The 21,798-nt window shown below is 44.4% G+C and overlaps 1 protein-coding gene across 1 annotated transcript in view; it reads right to left on the reverse strand.

The window, feature by feature from the left end:
* Positions 1-21,798, reverse strand: part of LOC143982593 (uromodulin-like) — a 38,749-nt gene that overhangs the window by 5,553 nt on the left and 11,398 nt on the right. The window contains exons 6-9 of the mRNA XM_077481455.1: positions 19,175-19,332; positions 9,964-10,212; positions 9,276-9,432; positions 7,705-7,771 (exon numbers count right to left, since the gene is read on the reverse strand). Coding sequence (XP_077337581.1) covers positions 7,705-7,771; positions 9,276-9,432; positions 9,964-10,212; positions 19,175-19,332 — 631 coding nt within the window. The remainder of the gene's footprint in view (positions 1-7,704; positions 7,772-9,275; positions 9,433-9,963; positions 10,213-19,174; positions 19,333-21,798) is intronic.

The following is a 21,798-nucleotide window of genomic DNA, read 5'->3' on the forward strand; positions in this document are numbered from 1 at the left end:
GTTTCCACTCCCCCCAAACAAATGGCATGCCAAATTGGCATGTCAGGGGTCACCTTCCCTTAAAGCAGGAATTCAATTTTTGGGTGGAACTCTGCTTTAAATATGGATGGCGTCAAAGCTACAACCCATACTGCTCACTCTGTGCTCTTTATTTGGTTGCATAAAATGTCATGAAACCGCGTGCCACAGTGTGACATTATTCCTTGTCTAAGGCCCTGTTTACACCTGAGCGATTATCTGCTTGAAGATTGTAGCTCTAAAATGCTCAACAAGCCAAATCCCATAAATTTTAATGACCCATGTTTACATCTGAGTGTTCTGTTGCCTGAAGCAAAACACCTGTCGCTCAAAAAAGTACATGAGCTTCTTTTTGGGCCCAATAGACTTCAATGGGAATGCCTGAAAATATGTGACATGAGTGTTTTACAAGCGTTTTGTCACATGTTTTCCGCTCAAACAGCCCCTAATGCCACGTACACATGACCGGACTTTCCGGCAGACTAGATCCGACGGAATCATTCCGATCATGTGTGGGCTAATCCGATCGTTTTTCATTGAAAAAAAAATCAGACGGACCTAGAAATAGAACATGTTTCAAATCTGTCCGATGGACTCAATTCCTATAGGGAAAACTGTTCGTCTGTATGCTGGTCTGACGGACCAAATACGACGCAAGGGAAGCTATTGGCTACTGGCCATTGAACTTCCTTTTTTAGTCCCGTCTTAAGTCATCACGTTCAAAACGAATGGACTTTTGAACGGATTTAATCCGTTCATGTGTGGGCAAGTCCGTTCATTCGAAAGTCCGTCAGGAAGACTGTCGGGCCTTTTCTGCTGGAAAGTCCAGCCGTGTGTACGCGGTATAATTTCCTCCACCTCTCCTCCCCCTAGCACTTTCTATTGGCTAAACAAAAAGGCCTAAAGCGGTAAAACGCTTGTAAAAAGCTTCTGAAATACTTGTAATACACTTCTAAAAATGCTCAAAAACTCTCAAATAAACACGCCAGTAAATTGCTACACTCAGGTGTGAATGCAGCCTTATTCATTAAAAACTGCCTACAAACTTTGAAGTAATTTTAAAAATATATTTTTGGGGTTTTAGTGGATTATTGCTGTCTGTATTGAACTAGCAACACTGACAATTTTGTTATTATGTAAAGGTATCTAATAAAAAATACCTCCTACAAAAGAGTTATGAAATCCAATGCTCCACCAAATGTTTTGTAAAGCTTCATGCCTTTCCAGAGAATATAGTTTTCGTACCTTACATAGTTACATAGTTAGTCAGAGTGAAAAAAAGACACCAGTCCATCTAGTTAAAAAAAAAAAAAAACCCAATAAAGCAAAATCCAATTGGCTCCAATGGGCAGAAAAAAATAATTTCTGATCTCCCAAGAGAAAATCGGATATTCCTGGCTCAACTACCCCTGGTGTTACTACTTGGGGACACAGGTAATACCTCTTGCCATACTACCAGTGTTTACTTCAGTAACACTTCCTCTTGTATCTACAATGCACTATGAATCTAGCCAGTTTATGTCAATCAGCATAGGTGTGGACAATGGGGATTTTCCACAAAAATACACACAGTTCTTATATATTCCCTTTGTAAAGTGAATGTTCACTAGGGAGAATACATAAAAGGTGTTGTAGACACCTTTTAGAATTCCAATGGGGCACCCCATAAAATTGCTGGTGCCTATGCCTGATTCATGTACCTGTCAAAGACAGGTACATAAATCAGTTAGTGCCAAGCACTGAGGTCAGAGTATCCATACTAAACACTCCTTCCTCAACACATACCTTCTAACCCTGGCCACTGCTTCCATCCCACTGACAGGAGCATGGGTGAGGAGCTTGTTGGGCAGACGGAGCCTCATGGGGAACTGAGAGATTAGTTCCCCATCAGGTCAACATGGCTGTTGAAGGACAAATGGATCAGTAGCTGCTTTTTATATGCAATATGGGCTTTTGACGATATGGGCTTTTGACCACATCCATGGAAGCTTCACAGCACTGGCATGTTTAAATCTGAGTACTGGTGTTCTACTGTTTTCAGCTCAGAATTGGTCTTAATTAGCACAAGCTTCCTAATCTGAGAACTGCTGGTAATTCTTTACAAGTCTGTCACTGGCATAATCGAAGGTTCTTAAAGTGACTAACTACCTGAATTTGTCACCCATGTTGGCAATATTACTGAAACCGGTGCAAATACTTGCCTGAATTAGGTCAATGTAATTCGAAAGAAAACTACTGCCGGTAAAGTTACGTATTGTACATGTTTTTTCTTATCATACATCACGGGACAAGAGCCATAGTAGTTACTATGTGGGTTATAGGCCACCTTCAGGTGATGGGCATCGGCACACCCTAAATGAAAAAGTGCACTCCCTATATAACCCCTCCCAGTGGTGAGAGTTCCTCAGTTTTTTCACCAGTGTCTAAGGTGTTGGTCACGAGTGAAGATGTGCTGTGCTGAGCTCCTTTGGAGCAATCCTTGCCGGGGCTAGCCATGCTGACCGGATCCATTCAAAGTGTCTTTTTTGGCCAAATTGAATGGATGGCCTTGTATCCGAAGAAACAAGGTTTTACCTGTAAATGCTTCTTTTTTTAGAGAGCTGGAACCCGGGATCCAGTACTTTTTGGTGGTAAGGCCATAAAGTTTTACTGGCGGTGATGCTGTTACAGGTCCAGGATAGTGGGTTTCCTGAGGATCCCCAGCTCCTGAAGGTTTAACGGAACCCACCGTGAAGGGTGAAGATTGGGTCTGTTGGTTTACCACAGAAAACCCTGCGCCGGGAAAGGTAAGTGGCGTTTTCTTAGAATTTTTTTAAAATTTTATTATGAATGTCTCCTTTAAAGTGGTTGTAAACCCACTTTTTGGACTTCTACCTATAGGTAAGCCTAGAATAAGGCTTACCTATAGGTAGTGGAAATATCTCCTAAACGCGCACCGTTTAGGAGATATTTCACTTGTAGTCCGCTGAAAAATTACTTGTAGTGCGCCGCAGGAATTTGCATACTAGCCCATTATGCTTTTCATTTGCAGGCTGCAGCAGTGAGCAAAAAAGGAAGTAAAACCCATCAGTGTCCTCTGACGCCCAACACGAGGCGGCAAGGTTTTAAAAGCACATTTTGTGTTGCTGCAGGCTGTGGAGGGATACAAGAACAAAAGGTGGCGTTAAAGAAGAAGTAAACCCTGATGAGTTTACTTCCTCTTTGATTCCCTGCAAACGTAAAGCATAAGGGAATACTATGCATCACATAGTAGTCCATTATGTGTCACTTACCTGACACAGGAGCCAGCGAAGTCACCGCTGTCCCCTGTAGTCCGGAGCGTCCATCTTCTCGGTGGGTCTTGCTGCTCTGCCGCTGTCATTCGGTGAAGCCGCGATGACGTCACTCCCGTGCATGGGAGCCATCACTCGCGGCATTAGGCTTAGGCTTAGTGCGCCTGCGCGCTGCTGTCTACGGCGCATGCGCCGTAGACAGCGGTGCCTGACTTTCGGCAAATATCTCCTAAACTGTGTAGGTTTAGGGATATTTCTTGGACCTACAGGTAAGCCTTAATCTAGGCTTACCTGTAGGTCAAAGTTGGTTGTAAGGGTTTACAACCACTTTAAGAGGTTTGGTGACACAGGCATTTCCTTTGACACATTTTTACTGCTGCATCAGGCTGGGCATTAATAGCAGCAACTGTGCTGTACTGTAGCTCAAGCAGTATATGCAATCCTTCTGGTAGTACCTCTGCTTTGTGCATTGGGCTATGGCAGAAGGGGGGTAAAAACACCTCAATAAAGGGCTCTAGAAAGACTTATTTAGTCACACGGAAGCCTAGATCCATCCCGGCAAGTATTGCAGCTGCTCTTAAACACTGCAGGCCCTGTGTATATTACTAAGGAGGGTTTTTTCTTCAAACATTTTAAGCTTGAAGTAAGTTTGCTTTAAACGCATCTCAGAGTGGGACTAAGCGTAACAGGTCCTCGTCCATTGCTCAGGACCCTCATACTCAGGAACAAGGAGTGAGAGATAGCGAATTTCTCTCCAGGACCAGGAAAAGGCTGATGTCTCCTCTTCCGAAGAAACCTGATGCGAAGTATCAAGCTCACAGTAAAGGTTGTTTACAGTCGCTCACTGAATTGGTCCGCTCCACATTTTTACTGCCAGTAACGCAGTCAGTCGATGAGCCCATTTCTGCTTTGGGTTCACTAAAAGCCCCCCCCCATCTGTTCATGCTTTTTTCTATCCATTCATGGCTAAGAAAGCTTATGTATTCTGAGTGAGAGCACCTAGATAAACAGTTCTTTTCCTCTGAAAAAGTTCTCAATACTTTATTCTATGGAGAAGGGTTTTAGGGAGTGTTCCAGCAATTAGCGCTCCTATATCCTCTGTAAACAAAAACCTGACTTGTCCAGTGGACAATGATCATATGCTAAAGGGTCCAACAGATAAGATGTTGGAGTTCCTTTAAAAAAAATATATATATTTCGCTTGCAGGTTCAGTCATTCAAACCTGTGCTGGAGTTCAGAGTAACTCAGTCCTTAAAGGACCAGTTTATAGAGGTATTCAAAGTTATTCCTGATCAGCTGGCCCAGGGTTTGGCCGGCATATCAAAAGCGTTCTGTTTTACAGTTGATGCTATGAAAGATTCTATTTTCCAGGCCTCACGGCTCATGCTAAGGCTGGTACATGTGCATAGAATCCTATGGTTGAAAGATGGTCAGCCGAAACACCAAGCAAAAAGCTCTTGGACAGTTCCCCTTTTTATGGTGAACAGTTATTTGGCTTCTACAGCTTTCAAGGGGCTGGCAGGAACAATATCAGAGGATCACAGGATTCTCAACCTAGAGAAGTCCTCCTTAAATCCATCAAGAAGATTGCAGTACTTGGAGCTGATGATTGATACAGCTCAAAAGAGGATGTTTTTTACCCCAGGAAAGGATCAGTTCCGTAAGGGAACTGATTAAGTTACTCAAGTCAAAGAAGAATCCTTCTATTTGGCTTTGCATGAATTTGGTGGCTTCTTTCAAGGCCGTTCCTTATGCGTGGTTTCATTTAAGACTGCTGCAAAACAGTATCTTGTCAACTGGGAACAAGAAGGCCCAAGCTCTGGGCTTCCTAATGCATTTATCCCCTAATGTGCGTCAGTGTCCCAATTGGTGGTTGATATCCAAGAATCTTCAAAAAGAGGAATCCTTTCTACCAGTTAGGTAAGGTGGTAACAACAGATGCCAGCCTTCTGGGCTGAGGAGCAATCCTGGAAGAAGCATCTGTCCTAAGGAAATGGTCCAAATCAGTGATGACCTTGTCCATCAATATTCTAGAGATTCGGGCAGTACACCTGGTCCTCGAGGCCTGGGCACTCAAACTACGGAATTGTCCTATCAGGATCCAATCTGACAGTGTTACAGCTGTAGCTTTTTATCATTCACCAAGGGGGCACGAGAAGTTTTGCAGCCCAAAAAGAGGTGAATCATATTCTATCTTGGCAGAAAACAACATTCCTTGCCTATTAGCAATTTTCATTCCAGGAATAGTAGAGGTGCAACGGATCGGCACCAATCCGCTATCCGAACGGGTCACCCCGCCGGGATAGGCACACGCCGCGATCCGCGGAGCGCTTCTCGGTCTCGGCTTTAGGAAAGGCCGCAGCTTCCGCCTAGTTCCGGAGCGGCGGCCATCTTGGTACACCCGTCGGCGTTTACAATGTGATCGCTCCGTGACGGAGCGATCACCTGTAAACAAACCAGCGTGATGATGACGCCGGTTCCTCTCTCCCCTCTCTGTACTGATCTGTACAGTGGAGGGGAGAAATCGGATGCCAGCCACATCCCAGCAATACCCTGCCAATACTCTGCAATACATACCCTGCCAATACTCTGCAATACTTACCCTGCTAATACTCTGCAATACTTACCCTGTCAATACTCTGCAATACTTACCCTGTCAATACTCTGCAATACTTACCCTGTCAATACTCTGCAATACTTACCCTGTCAATACTCTGCAATACTTACCCTGTCAATACTCTGCAATACTTACCCTGTCAATACTCTGCAATACTTACCCTGTCAATACTCTGCAATACTTACCCTGTCAATACTCTGCAATACTTACCCTGCCAATACTCTCCCTGCCAATATTCTGCAATACCCTGCCAATACTTACCCTGCCAATACCCAGCCATACCCATCCATGCTCAGCCAATATTACATTGGGGGATATGACGTGGATATTACAGTGGGGACTATATGGTGGTGGCATTTTCACAGGTTTTCTCAAATTCAATTATTATTTGCTGATCCGAATAATGATCCGAGGACCGATGCGATCCGTGAGTTTTTTGATCCGTTGTACCCCTAAGGAATAGGAATTGACAGGCGGACTACTTGATTCACCAACAATAGTTTGTGGGAGAATGGGCCTTTCACCCCGACATGTTTCTGTTGATATACCAGAAGATGGGGAGTTCTGGATGTGGAACCTTGTTTCAAGGACAAGGGATCCGATGGCATACGAAACAGATGCCTTGATTTTTTCTGTGGCATCAGTTTTTTACTGATCTATGCGTTCCCTCCTGCTCTACTGCTTCCGCACCTTCTTCACAGGATCAAGCAAGAAGGAGACGAGGTGATTTTTGTGGCCCAGGAGATCTTGGTTTGCCGAGATCATAACAATGGTGGTGGGGGACCCTTGCACCCAACTACTATGGCCAGACCTTCTCTCATGAGGTCCGGTATTCCATCCTACCTTACAAACGCCAAATTTGGCGGTTTGACTATTGAGACCCACATTCTGAAAGATCGTGGGCGATTATCCTCAGTAGTTCTACTTTGGTGAATGCTAGGAAGCCGGCCTCCAGAGTCAAGATTCTGGAAGGCATATGTCTCCTGGTGTAAATCCAGGGGTTGGCACCCCAGGAAATATGTGATAGGTAGGATCCTTGAATTCCTACAGATAGGATTATAATTGAAGCTGGCCTTGAGTACTATCGATGGCCAGATGTCGGCCTTATCGGTCTTTTTCATCAACCACTTGCTTCCCTCTCTCTGGTTTGTAACTTTATTCATGGGGTAACGCGAATTAATTCTCCAGTTTGGTCACCCCTGAACCCTTGGGACTTAATTTTAGTCCTGTCGGCTTATAGAAGCAGCCTTTTTTTGGAGCCAGTACGCGATATTCCCTTGGTCCTCTTGACTGGGGAAAAATAATTTTCATGGTTGCCATATCTTCTGCAAGAAGAGTATCAGTATTGGCTGCTCTTTCTTTTAAGGAGCCATATTGGTTGTTCATAAGGATGAGGCTGTAATGCGGGTTTTCATTTAAACCAGGATATTGTTCTGCCTTGATTTTTTTCCAGAACTTTGTTTCTGTGGAAAAAAGGTCACTACATTTTCTTGATTTGGTGAGAGTCCTCTCAAGCATTACATATATTGAACATTATGTGTGGCTGATTGCTGATGTCAGGGGCTGCATTGAGGCCCCCTTTTGCTCATAAGTTGACAATACACTGCCTTAGAGGCTTGAAAAAAAAAAACAAATGTCAGTAAAGCTCCAACGTCAGAAGCAAAGGTATGTAGTGTGCTTCCAGGGAGCCTGTCCAGACTACCCTGTATATAATGAACATCAATAGGCAAGTTGGAAAAAGTTTTAATGAACAGAAAAGTATTCCTTAATGTATGTTTGACTAAGGAAATACTTACCAACAAAAGAGAAAGGGCCCAGAGAGAACTGTTGAGTCTGTTCAGAAACATCACGGGAAGATCCGCACTGCAGGGAACAACAAAAATGTAAAGATTTTGCTAATGTAACACCCTCCTAGTTTAGATGCTAGGATGTAGTTAGACTAGTGTAATTTGCTCCTCCACCTAACGGTGGGGCTAGAGTTAAATCTATCTTCAGCAGGACTGCTTAACAGAAAAATTAATTAGTTAGGGCTGCTCCTGTGTTAAGGTGCTGTTAAAGCGGAGGTTCACACAAAAATTGAACCTCCGCTTTTCGGAACCCTCCCTCCCCCTCCGGTGTCACATTTGGCAACTTTCAGAGGTGAAGGGGGTGCAGATACCTGTCTAAGACAGGTATTTGTACTCACTTCCTGGCATAGACTCCCACGGGAGTCTATGCCTCTTCCCGTCCCGCCGCGCTGTCTGCTGGGACACATGGGTCCCAGAGACAGCACGGACCATTTAGATTGCCCTGCACGAATCACGCATGCGCAGTAGGGAACTGGGAAGTGAAGCCGCAAGGCTTCATTTCTTGATTCCCATAGCGAAAATGGCGGCGGCAGCATCCAAGGACCAAGGGACGGTTTGGTCTCAGGTGCCAACATCGTTGGACCCTGTGACAGGTGAGTGTCCTTATTTTAAAAGTCAGCAGCTGCAGTATTTGTAGCTGCTGACTTTTAAAAAATAAATTTTTGCGGGTCTCCCATTTTAAGTTTGCTTGGACTCCTCCTGGCCTTCTAGAAACTAGTAGAGCTTTCTGGAACATGGGTGGGAGTTAGACAAATAGGCAGCATGAGTATGTAGTAGTCCCAGCCAATTGCAGGGGAGGTGCCCCTGGGCCTGTTGGGATTGGCCTATATATTCAGAGAACATGTGATCTCTGGATCCTTCCCTGCCCAGATGGAGTGCCCAGCCAGGGGTGCGGCAGGCTTACCACTCCTGGTACTCGCTGCCATGCGGCCTCGGGTGGTTGACCTGAGAGCCTGAAGCTAAAGTAAAGGAGTGGCCCTGGTTCTCCTGAAGAGCTGACTGAGGAGGGGCTGTGCCTGATTGAGATGATCTGTTTGCAACTTCAGTGAGTACAAACCAATGATGCTACTGCTCAGTATTTTTGGACTGCCAAGCAGTCTGCCATAACTGGCTTGTACCTGAAGAGCTCTGTCTACCTGTCCTACTTTAGAAGAGACTTTGCTCATATTATTGATTTCTACATTGCTATATAGGATAGAAGTCTGCCATCTGCTCCCAGCGAGGGACTTCACCTACTACTCAATTCTAGATCAGCTAGAGTCCTCAAGTTGTGTATAGTTTTATTCCGGAGTATCCTACTAAAATCCCGTACCCTATTCAAGTTTCTACAAAATAAAACTACAGAAAATACAGTGCACCTGGCTACCAGTGAAGAAGTGAGGACTGTCAGGGTAATACTCAAGTGTCTCCTACAGGGTTAGCGCTACACTAGTAAAGGAAAGGCAGATTTTTAAAATTGATGTCAAATAGATATTGAGTGATAATATATCAATAATAAAACAGTAAGTAAGAACACTTACTGATGCGCATGTTCCAGATCCTTTGTTACACAGACGAGCATTACAGAAAATGTAGACAGAGTCATAATTCTTGAAGGAAAAGGAGGATATGCTGAAACGGACCTCACTGGATTGTCCATTTCCTATCACTTGGACACCAACTTCTCCTGTAGTACAGCTGAAAAAAATAGGACAAATAAATGTGAAAAACTGGGTGTTTATAAATGGTCTGCCTTAAGCCTCGTACACACGGTACGAAAATCAGAAGGGGATTGTTGATGACAGACTGTTGTTCGAAGTTCTTATCGTTAGTACGCTCCTTTCAACAATTGTTTTCCAATTTTCAGCCAACAAATGTTGGACGACAGGCTAGTAAATTTATGTCAAACGACAGCTCCATGTCAGATTTTCGGATAGTCAGTACACAAATCCGTCACACAAAAGTCGAAAGTACAAACACGTATGTTCGGAATCATTGCTCACCAAACACGAAATTAGCAGAAGGGGCCCAAAGGGTGGCGCTCAAGAGCTGAAATTCCTCGTAGCACTTCACTACATTTGGTGGCACGACAATTTGTGTAATGTTAGTATGCAAAACAAGATCCTGGCACACGCCCTCTGACAAAAATCTGACGCTCAGGTTGTCCAACAAGCGCACCGTGTGTACGAGGCTTTAGAACCTGCCATGATATATTTTTTTCTGACTTACCCTCCTTGAATCAGCTGAACTTTGATTGTACCAGAACCATCAGGGGTTGGGGTAGCAAAGCATTGCTCAACCCGCAAAACAAAAATAGGGTCAGGGAATTGGGTACTCATCCCAAAATAAAGAGTTGATCCTACAGGCATGTTTTGTTGTTGTGATTGTTCCACCGGTACAGAATATGATGGGTTGGAATAAGCTGCCATTGATGTGAGGGCACTGCTACTAGTGCTTCCAGAGTTCAGATCCTGTGTGCTGTGAAAGGAAGAAAAAGCTGTTTAAAAGCTTGCCCTTGTTATCAGTCACAGTAATATCTAAATAGTATTGTTTTTAATGTGTAATTAGCACTGAATGAAATCAAACCTAGAAGAATAAATGTCATTGCCCTGCTGCTCTTGTGAGTCACAGGAGTGTATATAGTTCTGCACTTCTGTGACCCAGATTCAGCCAACAGTGGACTGATGTCACTTAGCCAGTCCTGACTGTGGAGGAATCCTGACTTTAATGTCGGGATCCACCCAGATGCCTGACCGGCAGCTGGCTCAGCCTCTCAGCATGCTGCTGAGAGGCTGAGCCAGCCGCTCCCACAAATCTCATAGTCCATAGTACGTCCTGGGAGCAAGCAAGAGAACGTGGCTATGTTCCTACATACAATGGGGCCAATAGAGAACAAACATAGGCACCCTCTAACAGGAAGTCAAAACACATCAGCATGAAAAAAAAGGAATATTAAGATAAGGAGGAGGCTGAGAGCAATAGAAGGTACATTTGTGAGTTAAAAATACATACTTAGAGGGTAATTGCACTTTCATAGGAAAACAATTAGCAAATCAAATAAATAATATAGTGTATACAAATGCTGCACAAGTCATATTGTGATTGAATGTTTAAAAATGTCCTTTCATTTTTAATCTGCAGTGCTGTCAATTTCTGTAAAATACAGGGGCGGCCTTTCCATTAAGGGCGCACGAGCGTCGCCCCCCCCCTCCATCCATGCGTTCGACCCCTTGCAGGATGGCGCATGCGTGAATTACAATGGGGGGGGGGGGGTTTGAAGCACCTGATTAGAGTCGGAGGCTCTATTAGAAATCAAAATAGACTGGGCTCGGTGCACGAAAATGTGAACGGAGCCCACCCAGGTGTGTTACAACAACGGATGAATATTTGCTATTGTAACACTGTAACATTGTAAAGCTTTAAGATTGAACTGGATGGACTTGTGTCTTTTTTCAACCTGACTAACTATGTAACTATGTAACACTGATCCTCTTCCAGGTTTTGAGACTCGTCACCCGATTGGCTGAAAGGACAGGCAATCCTATTGGACACCTAAGAGGAGGGGAGGAGCTGCCGAGATGGAGAAGAGGACACGGAGCTGCTGCCCGCTGCCTGCTACCCACTACCTGCCTAGATGGGGTAAGTGCTGGACCGACCAGCAGACAGCGGGGGGAGGTGCCGCTGGCCACTCGGGGGAGCGGTGGTTGTTTACATACAAAAAAAACACCAGCTGCCACTGGTAAAATGCAATGCAATATGGCAGCCTAGAAGCATTCTGTACAAAGATGGTATATGGAACACCCATCATAAATGTAATTTACTGCTTGTGTGTTTGGCTTACTGATTTTCCCAGAAGTCTGCACTAAATTAGATTTTGGGCATCCCTGCAACAAAAATGTCATTTTGGAAATCACGTCTAAAGGAATGCAGACCCTACCACTTTCCTCATTAGAACCCCGCAAGTGCAGCAGCTTACTGATCATTATAAAGTCACTCCCATTCACATTAACTTTGCACATAGACACAGAAAAACAAACAGCTATTTTTTTCAGAAAAACAAAAAGTGGGAACAAAATGTGTTAACATCCTTGTAATGTACATAGATTACCCAGTGAGGAGTGTTTTTTTCTCAACAAAAGTGGAGCTACTCTTTTAATGGATTTTTTAAAACTAAAGTTTAGTTCCACTTTAAAGTTTTAAAACATAAATTTCTGTTTGTGTTTAAATTACAAATGCTCATGAAACTTGACATACAGTGGATATAAAAAGTCTACACACCCCTGTTAAAATGTCAGGTTTCTTAACCACTTAAGGACCGCCGCATGGCAATGTACGCCGGCGCAATGGCACCGACAGGCACAAGCACGTACATGTACGTGCTTGCCTTCCAGCGGGTGGGGGGTCTGATCGGACCCCCTCCCGCTGGATGCTGTGGTCCGTTTCGCTGCAGGAGCGATCCGGGATGAGGGGATGGCCGTTGGTTTCTGGCCATCCCCTCTCGATCGCTCCTGGCGAATGAGAAGCTTCCCCTGCTGTGTATAGTAAACACAGGCAGGGAGGAAGTGATGTCATTCTCCTCGGGGCGGTCTTTTTGACTGGACTGCGAGGAGAACACAGAAAGTAAGTGCACCAAACACTACACTGACATGTAGGTACACATAGGCACACAAATCTCCCCCCGCCCCCCCCCCCCCCCCCCAGTCACAGTGTCACTGATTGCAGTGATCATTTATTTACTGATCACTGCATTTAGTGTCAGTTGTGACAGTAAAAACTGTCAGGGCAGTTAGTGTTAGGTCCAGGGTAGCCCCCTAACCCCCCCCCAATAAAGGTTTAACCCCCTGATTGCCCCTAGAGTTAACCCTTTCACCCCCTTTTGCCAGTGTCACTAAGCGATCCTTTTTCTGATCGCTGCATTAGTGTCACTAGTGCCGCTAGGTAGCTAGTTATTTTTTTAGGTTCACTGCCAGGTTTTTATGGCGCTGGGTACCCCGATATACTACCCAATAATGGTTTTAACCCCCTGATTGCACCTAGTTAACCCTTTCACCCCCTTTTGCCAGTGTCATTAAGCGATCGTTTTTCTGATCGCTGCATTAGTGTCACTAGTGCCGCTAGGTAGCTAGTTATTTTTTTAGGTTCATCGCCAGGTTTTTATAGCGCTAGGTACCCCGATATACTACCCAATAATGGTTTTAACCCCCTGATTGCCCCTAGTTAACCCTTTCATCAGCGATCACCGTATAAGTGCCACTGGTGACGCTGGTTAGCCAGTTTGTTATTTAGGTTCCCCGTCAGGTTTTTATATAGCGCCAGGGACCCCCATATACTACCTAATAAAGATTTTAACCCCCTGATTGCCCCTAGTTATCCCTTTCACCAGTGATCACCGTATAAGTGTTACGGGTGACTCTGGTTAGTTAGTTTGCTTTTTATAGCATCAGGGCACCCACCATTTATTACCCAATAAAGGTTTAACCCCCTGATCACCCGGCAGGTGATATCAATTCGATTTTAGGGTCAGGGTCTGCGTCGCCCCAGGCAGTGCTAGGTTAGTGCCAGTACCGCTAACACTCACGCGCAAAGCATACACCTCCCGTAGTGGTATAGTATCTGAACAGATCAATATCTGATCTGATCAGATCTATACTAGCGTCCCCAGCAGTTTAGGGTTCCAAAAAAACGCATTGTTAGCGGGATCAGCCCAGATACCTGCTAGCACCTGCATTTTGCCCCTCCGCCCAGCCCACCCAAGTGTAGTATCGATCGATCACTGTCACTTACAAAACACTAAACACATAACTGCAGCGTTCGGTTGAGTCAGGCCTGATCCCTGTGATCGCTAACAGTTTTTTTTGGTAGCGTTTTATATTTAAATCCTGAAGGCAGTGCTTGGTTTTCGGGGTCCCGTACGTGGCTAGGCTCCCAAAAAGTCCCCCACATGTGGTATCCCCGTACTCAGGAGAAGCAGCAGAATTTATTTTGGGGTGCAATTCCACATATAACTATGGCATGTGTGAGCAATATATCATTTAGTGACAACTTTTTGTAAACTTTTTTTTTTGTGTCATTATTCAATCACTTGGGACAAAAAAAAATATTCAATGGGCTCAACATGCCCCTCAGCAATTTCCTTGGGGTGTCTACTTTCCAAAATGGGGTCATTTGGGGGGGTTTGTACTGCCCTGCCATTTTAGCACCTCAAGAAATGAGATAGGCAGTCATAAATTAAAAGCTGTGTAAATGCCAGAAAATGTACTCTAGTTTGTAGACGCTATAACTTTTGCGCAAACCAATAAATATACGCTTATTGACATTTTTTTTACTAAAGACATGTGGCTGAATAAATTTTGCCCTAAATGTATGGCTAAAAAATTTAGTTTATTCGATTTTTCTTATAACAAAAAGTAGAAAATATCTTTTTTTCTCAAAATTTTCGGTCTTTTTCCATTTATATCACAAAAAAAAAAAAAGCAGAGGCAGTCAAATACCATCAAAAGAAAGCTCTATTTGTGGGAAGAAAAGGACGCAAATTTTGTTTGGGTACAACATTGCATGACCGCACAATTACCAGTTAAAGAAGTGCAGTGCGAAATTGTAAAAAGACCTCTGGTCCTTCGGCTGACAATTGGTCTGGGGCTGAAGTGGTTAATGTATAACGATGGCAGTGGTTAATCTTCTTCTGGTGAAGCCATTCCTTTGTTGATTTGGATGTATGCGTTGGATCGTTGTCATGCTGAAAGATGAAGTTCCTCTTCACGTTTAGCTTTCTAGCAAAAGGTTTTGTGCCAATATTGATTGGTATTTGGAACTGTTCGTAATTCCCTCTACCTTGGCTAAGGCCCCTGTTCCAGCTAAAGAAAAACAGCCCCAAAGCATGATGCTGCCACTACCATCCTTCAGGGTGGGTATGGTGTTCTTTTGGTGATGTGCATTGTTGTTTTTGTGCCAAACATATCTTTTGGAATTATGGCCAATAAGTTCAACCTTGGTTTCATTAGAGCATAACATATTTTCCCACATGCTTTTGGGAGACAACAGATGTGTTTTTGCAAAATTTATCTGGGCTTGGATGTTTTTCTTTCTAAGAAAAGGCTTCCGTCTTGGCACTCTACCCCATAGCCCAGAGATATGAAGAATACGGTAGATTGTTGTCACATGTCCCACACAGCCAGTACTTACCAGATATTCTTGCAGCTCCTTAAAGCTGCACCTAAAAAAAAAATATTAAAAGCCAGCAGCTACTAATATTGCAGCTGCTGACTTTTAATAAAATCACACTTACCTGTCCCAGGTTCCAGCGATGTCGGCGGCAGATGACGAGCGACAGCTCGTCTCGCTGCTGCCACCGCCGCCATCCTCTGTCAGGGAATCGGGAAGTTAAGCATGACGGCTTCACTGCCCGGTTCCCTACTGCGCATGCGCGAGTCGCGCTGCGCGTCTCTTATGGTCCCCCGCTGTGTCTCTGGGAACTGTGTGTTTCCCAGAACACAACGGGGGGGGGGGCGGAGCGTCTGCGGCGGTCTGGCCGGAAGTGGGTGCAGTTACCTGGATTATCCAGGTAACTGCACCCCCCTCCCCCCTGAAAGGTGCCGATTGTGGCACCGGAGGGGGGGAGGGATAAGATTAGCGGAACTTCCCCTTTAGGGTGAAGAACCGCTTTAAGGCTGGGTTCACACCTATGCGAATTGGATGTGGGTTTCCCCGCATCCAATTCACATAGCAGGAGAATGTGACTGGCTCTCTATGGAGCCAGTTCACATATCACTAGGGCGGCTGCGGAGCGCACTGCTTTTGCTGCGGAGCACACATACCTCTTTGGCTTTGTTTCAGGGCCGAATTCAGGCAAACATTCAGCCCTGATTTGTCCCTGAACCAGAGAATGGGGATGCACAACGTTCCTGTGCGATCCGCAGCTGGTTCCAGTGTGAACCGAGCCTTAATGTTGTTGTAGGGCCTACTGGCAGCCTCCCTGACCGGTTTTCTTCTCTTCTTTTCTTCAATTTTGGAGGGATGTCCAGTTCTTGGTAATGTCACTGTTGTGCCATATTTTCTCCACTCGATGATGACTGTCTTCACTGTGTTCCATGGTATATCTATTGCTTTGGACATTCTTTTGTACCCTTCTCCTGACTGATACCTTTTAACAATGAGATCCCTCTGCGGACCATGGCTTTTGCTGTAGCATGCGTCTAAGAAAATGTCAGTAAAGACCTACTAGAACAGCTGAACTTTGTTTGGGGCTAATCAGAGGCACTTTAAATTATGGCAGGTGTGAACTGACTGTTATTTAATATGAGTTTGAATGTGATTGCTTAATTTTGAACACAGCTACATCCCCACCCTTACAAACCACTTTGACCTACAGGTAAGCCTAGATTAAAGCTTACCTGTAGGTCCAAGAAATATCTCCTAAACCTACACGGTTTAGGAGATATTTGCCGAAAGACAGGCACCGCTGTCTGAGCACGCCGCAGTTAACGGCGATATGTCGCGAGTGGCGGCTCCCGTGCGCATGCGCGGGAGTGACGTCATTGCGGCTTCGCCGAATGACAGCGGCGGAGCAGCGAGACCCACCGAGAAGATGGAGGCTCCGGACTACAGGGGACAGCGGTGACATCGCTGGCTCCTGTGTCAGGTAAGTGACACATAATGGACTACTATGCGATGCATAGTAGTCCATTATGCTTTACCTTTGCAGGGAATCAAAGAGGAAGTAAACCCATCAGGGTTTACTTCCTCTTTAAGAGGGTGTGTACACTTATGCAAGCACAATATTTATGTTTTTTTTTAGCTTTATCCACCCCCCCCCCCCCCCCAAAAAAAAGGTTTCAGTTTATTTTAAATTGAGTTGTGCAGTTTATAGGTCACATCAAGGTTGAAAAAGTTCTTAATGATTTATCTTTGTCTCATTTTTTTACATCACAGAAACCTGGCATTATGGTGTGTAGACTTTTTATATCCACTGTACATGCACCTTATATCTTCATGTTTAGCTTCACAGCATAACAATTTAAAAGGCTGAAACAACATTCTTATATGTACTATGCCACTGCTTGAGTGCTGATATATGAAAGGATTACATGTGCATAATAAAGATTTGTTTTCATATGCAAAAAAAAAAAATTATAAGGAAGGAGACCAGGTATTCTCCAGCCCAGCAGCTGCAGAGACTACAAACCCCAAAATACCTTGGTAGCTGGAGATCTGCATTTTTACATGTACATGCAAAATTTATAAATACACTTTAACGGGGGCTTTAAAAACCCTTTTTCGATGATGAGTTTATAGTTTTATAATTACTTGGTGCAGACAATTTTGCTTGTTACATTTACATTCCCTTTTAGCAGTGCTGCACATATGTGGTATGTCCATGCATATTAGGTATAGAATTGGGTATTTCTTGGGTTGCTTTTTGGTGGTGGTTCATGGTAATGGCACTAAATATACAGCCAAAAATATATATATATTTTTTGCTATTATGGAACAGTTTTTCTTTGATAATGCAACACATTTGCAGACAACAGTTTGCGCAGTAGTTGTGAATAATTTGTTCATAAACAACCTGGCAGATGGGGTAAACAGTTCAATCTCTGTATTTGCGGATGCCACTAAGCTAAGCAGGGCAATAACTTCTCCACAGGATGTGGAAACCTTGCAAGAAGATCTGAACAAATGAATGGGGCAACTACATGGCAAATGAGGTTTAATGTAGAAAAATGTAAAATAATGCATTTGAGTGGCAAAAATATTAATGCAATCTATACACTGGGGGAGAATCTATGGGGGAATCAAGGATGGAAAAGGACCTGGGGGTCCTAGTAGATGATAGGCTCAGCAATGGCATGCAATGCCAAGCTGCTGCTAACAAAGAAAACAAAATATTGGCATGCATTAAAAAGGGATCAACTCCAGAGATAAAATGATAATTCTCCCGCTCTACAAGACTCTGGTCCGGCCGCAGTATGCTGTCCAGTTCTGGGCACCAGTCCTCAGGAAGGATGTACTGGAAATGGAGCGAGTACAAAGAAGGACAACTAAGCTAATAAAGGGTCTGGAGGATGTTAGTTATGAGGAAAGGTTGCGAGCACTGAACTTTTTCTCTCTGGAGAAGAGACACTTGAGAGGGTATATTATTTTAATATACAAATACCGTACTGGTGACCCCACAATAGGGATAAAACTTTTTCGTGGAAGGGAGTTTAATAAGACACGTGGCTACTCACTAAAATTAGAAGAAAAAAGATTTAACCTTAAACTATGTAGAGGATTCTTTACTGTAAGAGCGGCAAGGATGCGGAATTCCCTTCCACAGGCGGTGATTTCAGCAAGGGGCATCGATAATTTAAAAAAACTGTTAGATAAGCACCATACAAGGATATACAATGTAAAACTGACATATAATCACACACATGGGTTGTACTTGATAGACTTGTGTCTTTTTTCAACCTCACCTACTATCTAACTATATAAGTAATAGGTTTATTAGCACATGCCAAAGTTGCAAAGCGGTATTCAGGCTTTAAAGAATATTTCCACTTTTTCAGCCAAAATTGGATTCACACCAAGTTTATGTTTGTTACATGTTAGATTTAACATAGCAGAACTTTAAGAAAATGTAAATCTAAAAGTGCTTTTTTCTTTCTTAAAATCATTAAATGGAAGAGGTTTTACAGTAATATTTTACATAATTAACCAGTGGCGCCTGGTGATGACATTTTTTGGGGTGGGGGGGGCGCAAACCCTTCCGGGTCCTTACCTACCCATCCTCGGCTATCTTAACTCTCGATACACGGTGGGTCGTGAAACCAGAAGTGACGTGACAGCGAATTCTGATTCGCTATAGTCAAAAGTGGGTGGGTTTGTGGTTCAGTGCCCTGTTCCCTGAGCACAACGTTAAACAAGCCAGTTAGAGCCTGATGCTCTAATCAGGTTCTTGTTTAACATTGACAGGCCTAATAGACTTCTATTAGTCTGGCTCCCGTAGTGCCCTTGCACACAAATAGAACGATTTATTTTAAAATAAATCATAATATGACTAACATTCTTTATCTTTAAGATGTTAAAAAATGTTAGTCATATTATAATAAAGAGAGACAGTCATAGGCTCCTGTCATGAGAATTAGATTCGGGGAAACCCGCATTCAATTCGCAATACTGTGAACCCAGCCTTAAGGTTTGTTTCACCTTTCACATTAGGGGATTCACGTTAGGGGATTAACAGTATCAACCTGTCATGAAAATAAGACACAATGATTATTAAAAGATGTGAAAATAATTTTACAAATTTCTTCTAAAAATATATTTAAGAGCAATAATAAATACTTACTGAAAAAATACTTTCAATATTGTACAATAAAAAAAGTGCCTCAAATTGTGCCGCCTATTATACAGCTGTGTAAATCAAAGAAGGAATTAGGAATGAAGACAATGTACTCACCTCACCACTGGCTTAAACACTGTGAACAGAGACGTCCACATGGAAATATTGTATGAGCAAGTAAAGGCAATACTAAGATTGCTAAGTGTCACAAGTCCATTGACAATGTTTGGGGGAATGTTAATAGCATTTGTGTAAGACACAGTAGTTGTATTTTTCTGTAAAAGAAAATGGGAAAATGTTACTTAAAAATCTAAATGTTATAAAGTCTTAGCCCCTGTACACACGGTCGGAGATTTCGACAACCAAATCCGTCGGATTTTGCCTGTCGGATCTTGTCCGAAACTGTTGCATACACACGGTCGGACTAAGTTGTCGAAAAATCTGATCATTCAGAACGTGATGACATCATTTTGTTACAATGGGACTACGTTCAGGCTAGTAGCCAATAGCTTTGATGTAGGAATTTTATCTGAGCATGCGTGGCACTTGGTCCGATCAAAATTCTCTACACATGATCGGTGTATGTCCGATCGAACCAGTTGGTCGGGAAATATTTCCAATATGTTGGAAAATTGGGTCCGACGGATATTCCGACGGAATCAGTCCGATGCATACCACACACAGTCGGATTATCCGACAACACGGTCCGATAGGACACATTCCGACGGATTCTCCGACCGTGTGTACAAGGGCTTACATATTGCATTTGATTTAAAATGTGAATATTAAACAGCCTTATAAAAACTACTAAAAAGGCACATGCAAATTGCAATGTGTGTATTATATAAACAGTAAAGTAGAACTTATATGAATGGATTACTCACGGTAAACATTCAGTAATCAAATATGATATTAATATTTTTATTTTTTATTTTTTTGTGGTTGAACTAGATGGACTTGTGTCTTTTTTCAACCTGACTAACTATGTAACTATGATCTAGAACAGGGGTGATCAACCCTTCGCCCCCGAGCCCTCTGATGTGGCCTATCACCTCAAACCAGGGAAGGGCACGCCCATGTTCTGGGATGGCAGCTCAGAAAGCCCAGATCACGATCAAAGGGTTGCCAGCCCGATATCCCAGAGTATTAGAGCTCCCGGAGCCAGTGCCAGCAGTGGAGGAAGCAGGAGGCTGCAGAGGGAGCAGTAGCCACATAAGCCAAGGCTTCTTCTGCAATGCTGGCTCCCAGGCCGAATGATACCGACTGGCACCTTTTTAACAATCTGAAGAGTGATGCCAGCAGAAGCTGGAAGAGGAAAAGGTCAGTTTATTAAACATCACATACACTGCACTTTTGCAATGGGCATATTAGCATTTATAAAAAAAAGGGTTATTAGGCTGCTTTCACACAGATCCACAGGTGCAGCACAGTGCACCTGTGGCTTTCCTGTGGGTAAGCTGCAGAGCCATAGACTTCTATTACCGTATTTTTCGGACTATAAGACACACTTTTTTCCCCCAGAAATATGGGGGAAAATGTCTCTGCGTCTTATGGTGTGAATATACTTCAGGCACCACCCCTCGTCGCCACTGGCACGCCCCCTGCCGGCACCGACCCCCAACACCACCACCGGAAGAGAGGCAGGAGAGCAGGGGACAGGCATCCAAACCCCCTGTGAGAGCCGGGCGATCCCCCTGCTCTGCCAGACAGAAAACATGGCATGAAGTAATTCTCGACCCCGCCCGCTGAATTGTCAGACGAGGAGAAGATAGAGATGATGAGTAATCTGAGCGCCGAGTGGCGCTCTTAATGAGGTAATATAGCTGCAGTTTTGTTATATAACGCAGACACTTTTGCAGATAACACTATTAAACATCTTTAATATTGTTTGGACCCAGTCCACAGCCACCACTACCCCCCCATCCACAGCCACCACTGTACCCCCCCGTCCACAGCCACCACTGTACCCCCCCATCCACAGCCACCACTGTACCCCCCCATCCACAGCCACCATTGTAACCCCCAGTACACAGCCGCCATTGCACCACCCCATCCACAGCCACCACTGTAGCCCCCAGTACACAGCCACCACTGTAGCCCCCGGTCCACAGCCATCACTATACCCCCAGTCCACAGCCACCACTGTAGCCCCCTAACCACAGTCACCACTGTAGCCCCTTATCCACAGCCACCACTGTAGCCCCCTATCCACAGCCACCACTATAGCCCCAGTCCACAGCCACCACTGTACCCCCAGTCCACAACCACCACTGTACCCCCAGTCCACAACCACTCCTGTACCGCTGGAGTCCACAGCCACCACTCTACCCCCCCAACCACAGCCACCACTGTAACCCCCAACCACAGCCACCACTGTACCCCGAGTCCACAGCCACCACTGTACCCCCGAGTCCACAGCCACCATTGTACCCCCAAACCACAGCCACCACTGTACGCCCCATTCAAAGCCATCATTGTACCCCCCCATCCACAGCCACCACTGTACCCCCCAGTCCACATCCAACACTGTACCCCCAGTCCACAGACACCACTGTACCCCCCAGTCCACAGATACCACTGTACCCCCAATCCATAGCCACCTCTGTACCCCCCAGTCCACAGCCATCCCTGTACCCCCCCCAGTCCACGGCCACCTCTGTACCCCCCAGTCCACAGCCTTCTCTGTATCTGTCCTGTCCACAGCCACCTCTGTACCCCCCCACTTAATTTATTAGCAGGTG

The sequence above is a fragment of the Lithobates pipiens genome, unplaced genomic scaffold (assembly GCF_037356315.1).
Source record: "Lithobates pipiens isolate NorthernLeopardFrog02 unplaced genomic scaffold, aLitPip1_a1.2 Scaffold_16, whole genome shotgun sequence".
NCBI classification, from domain to species: domain Eukaryota; kingdom Metazoa; phylum Chordata; class Amphibia; order Anura; family Ranidae; genus Lithobates; species Lithobates pipiens.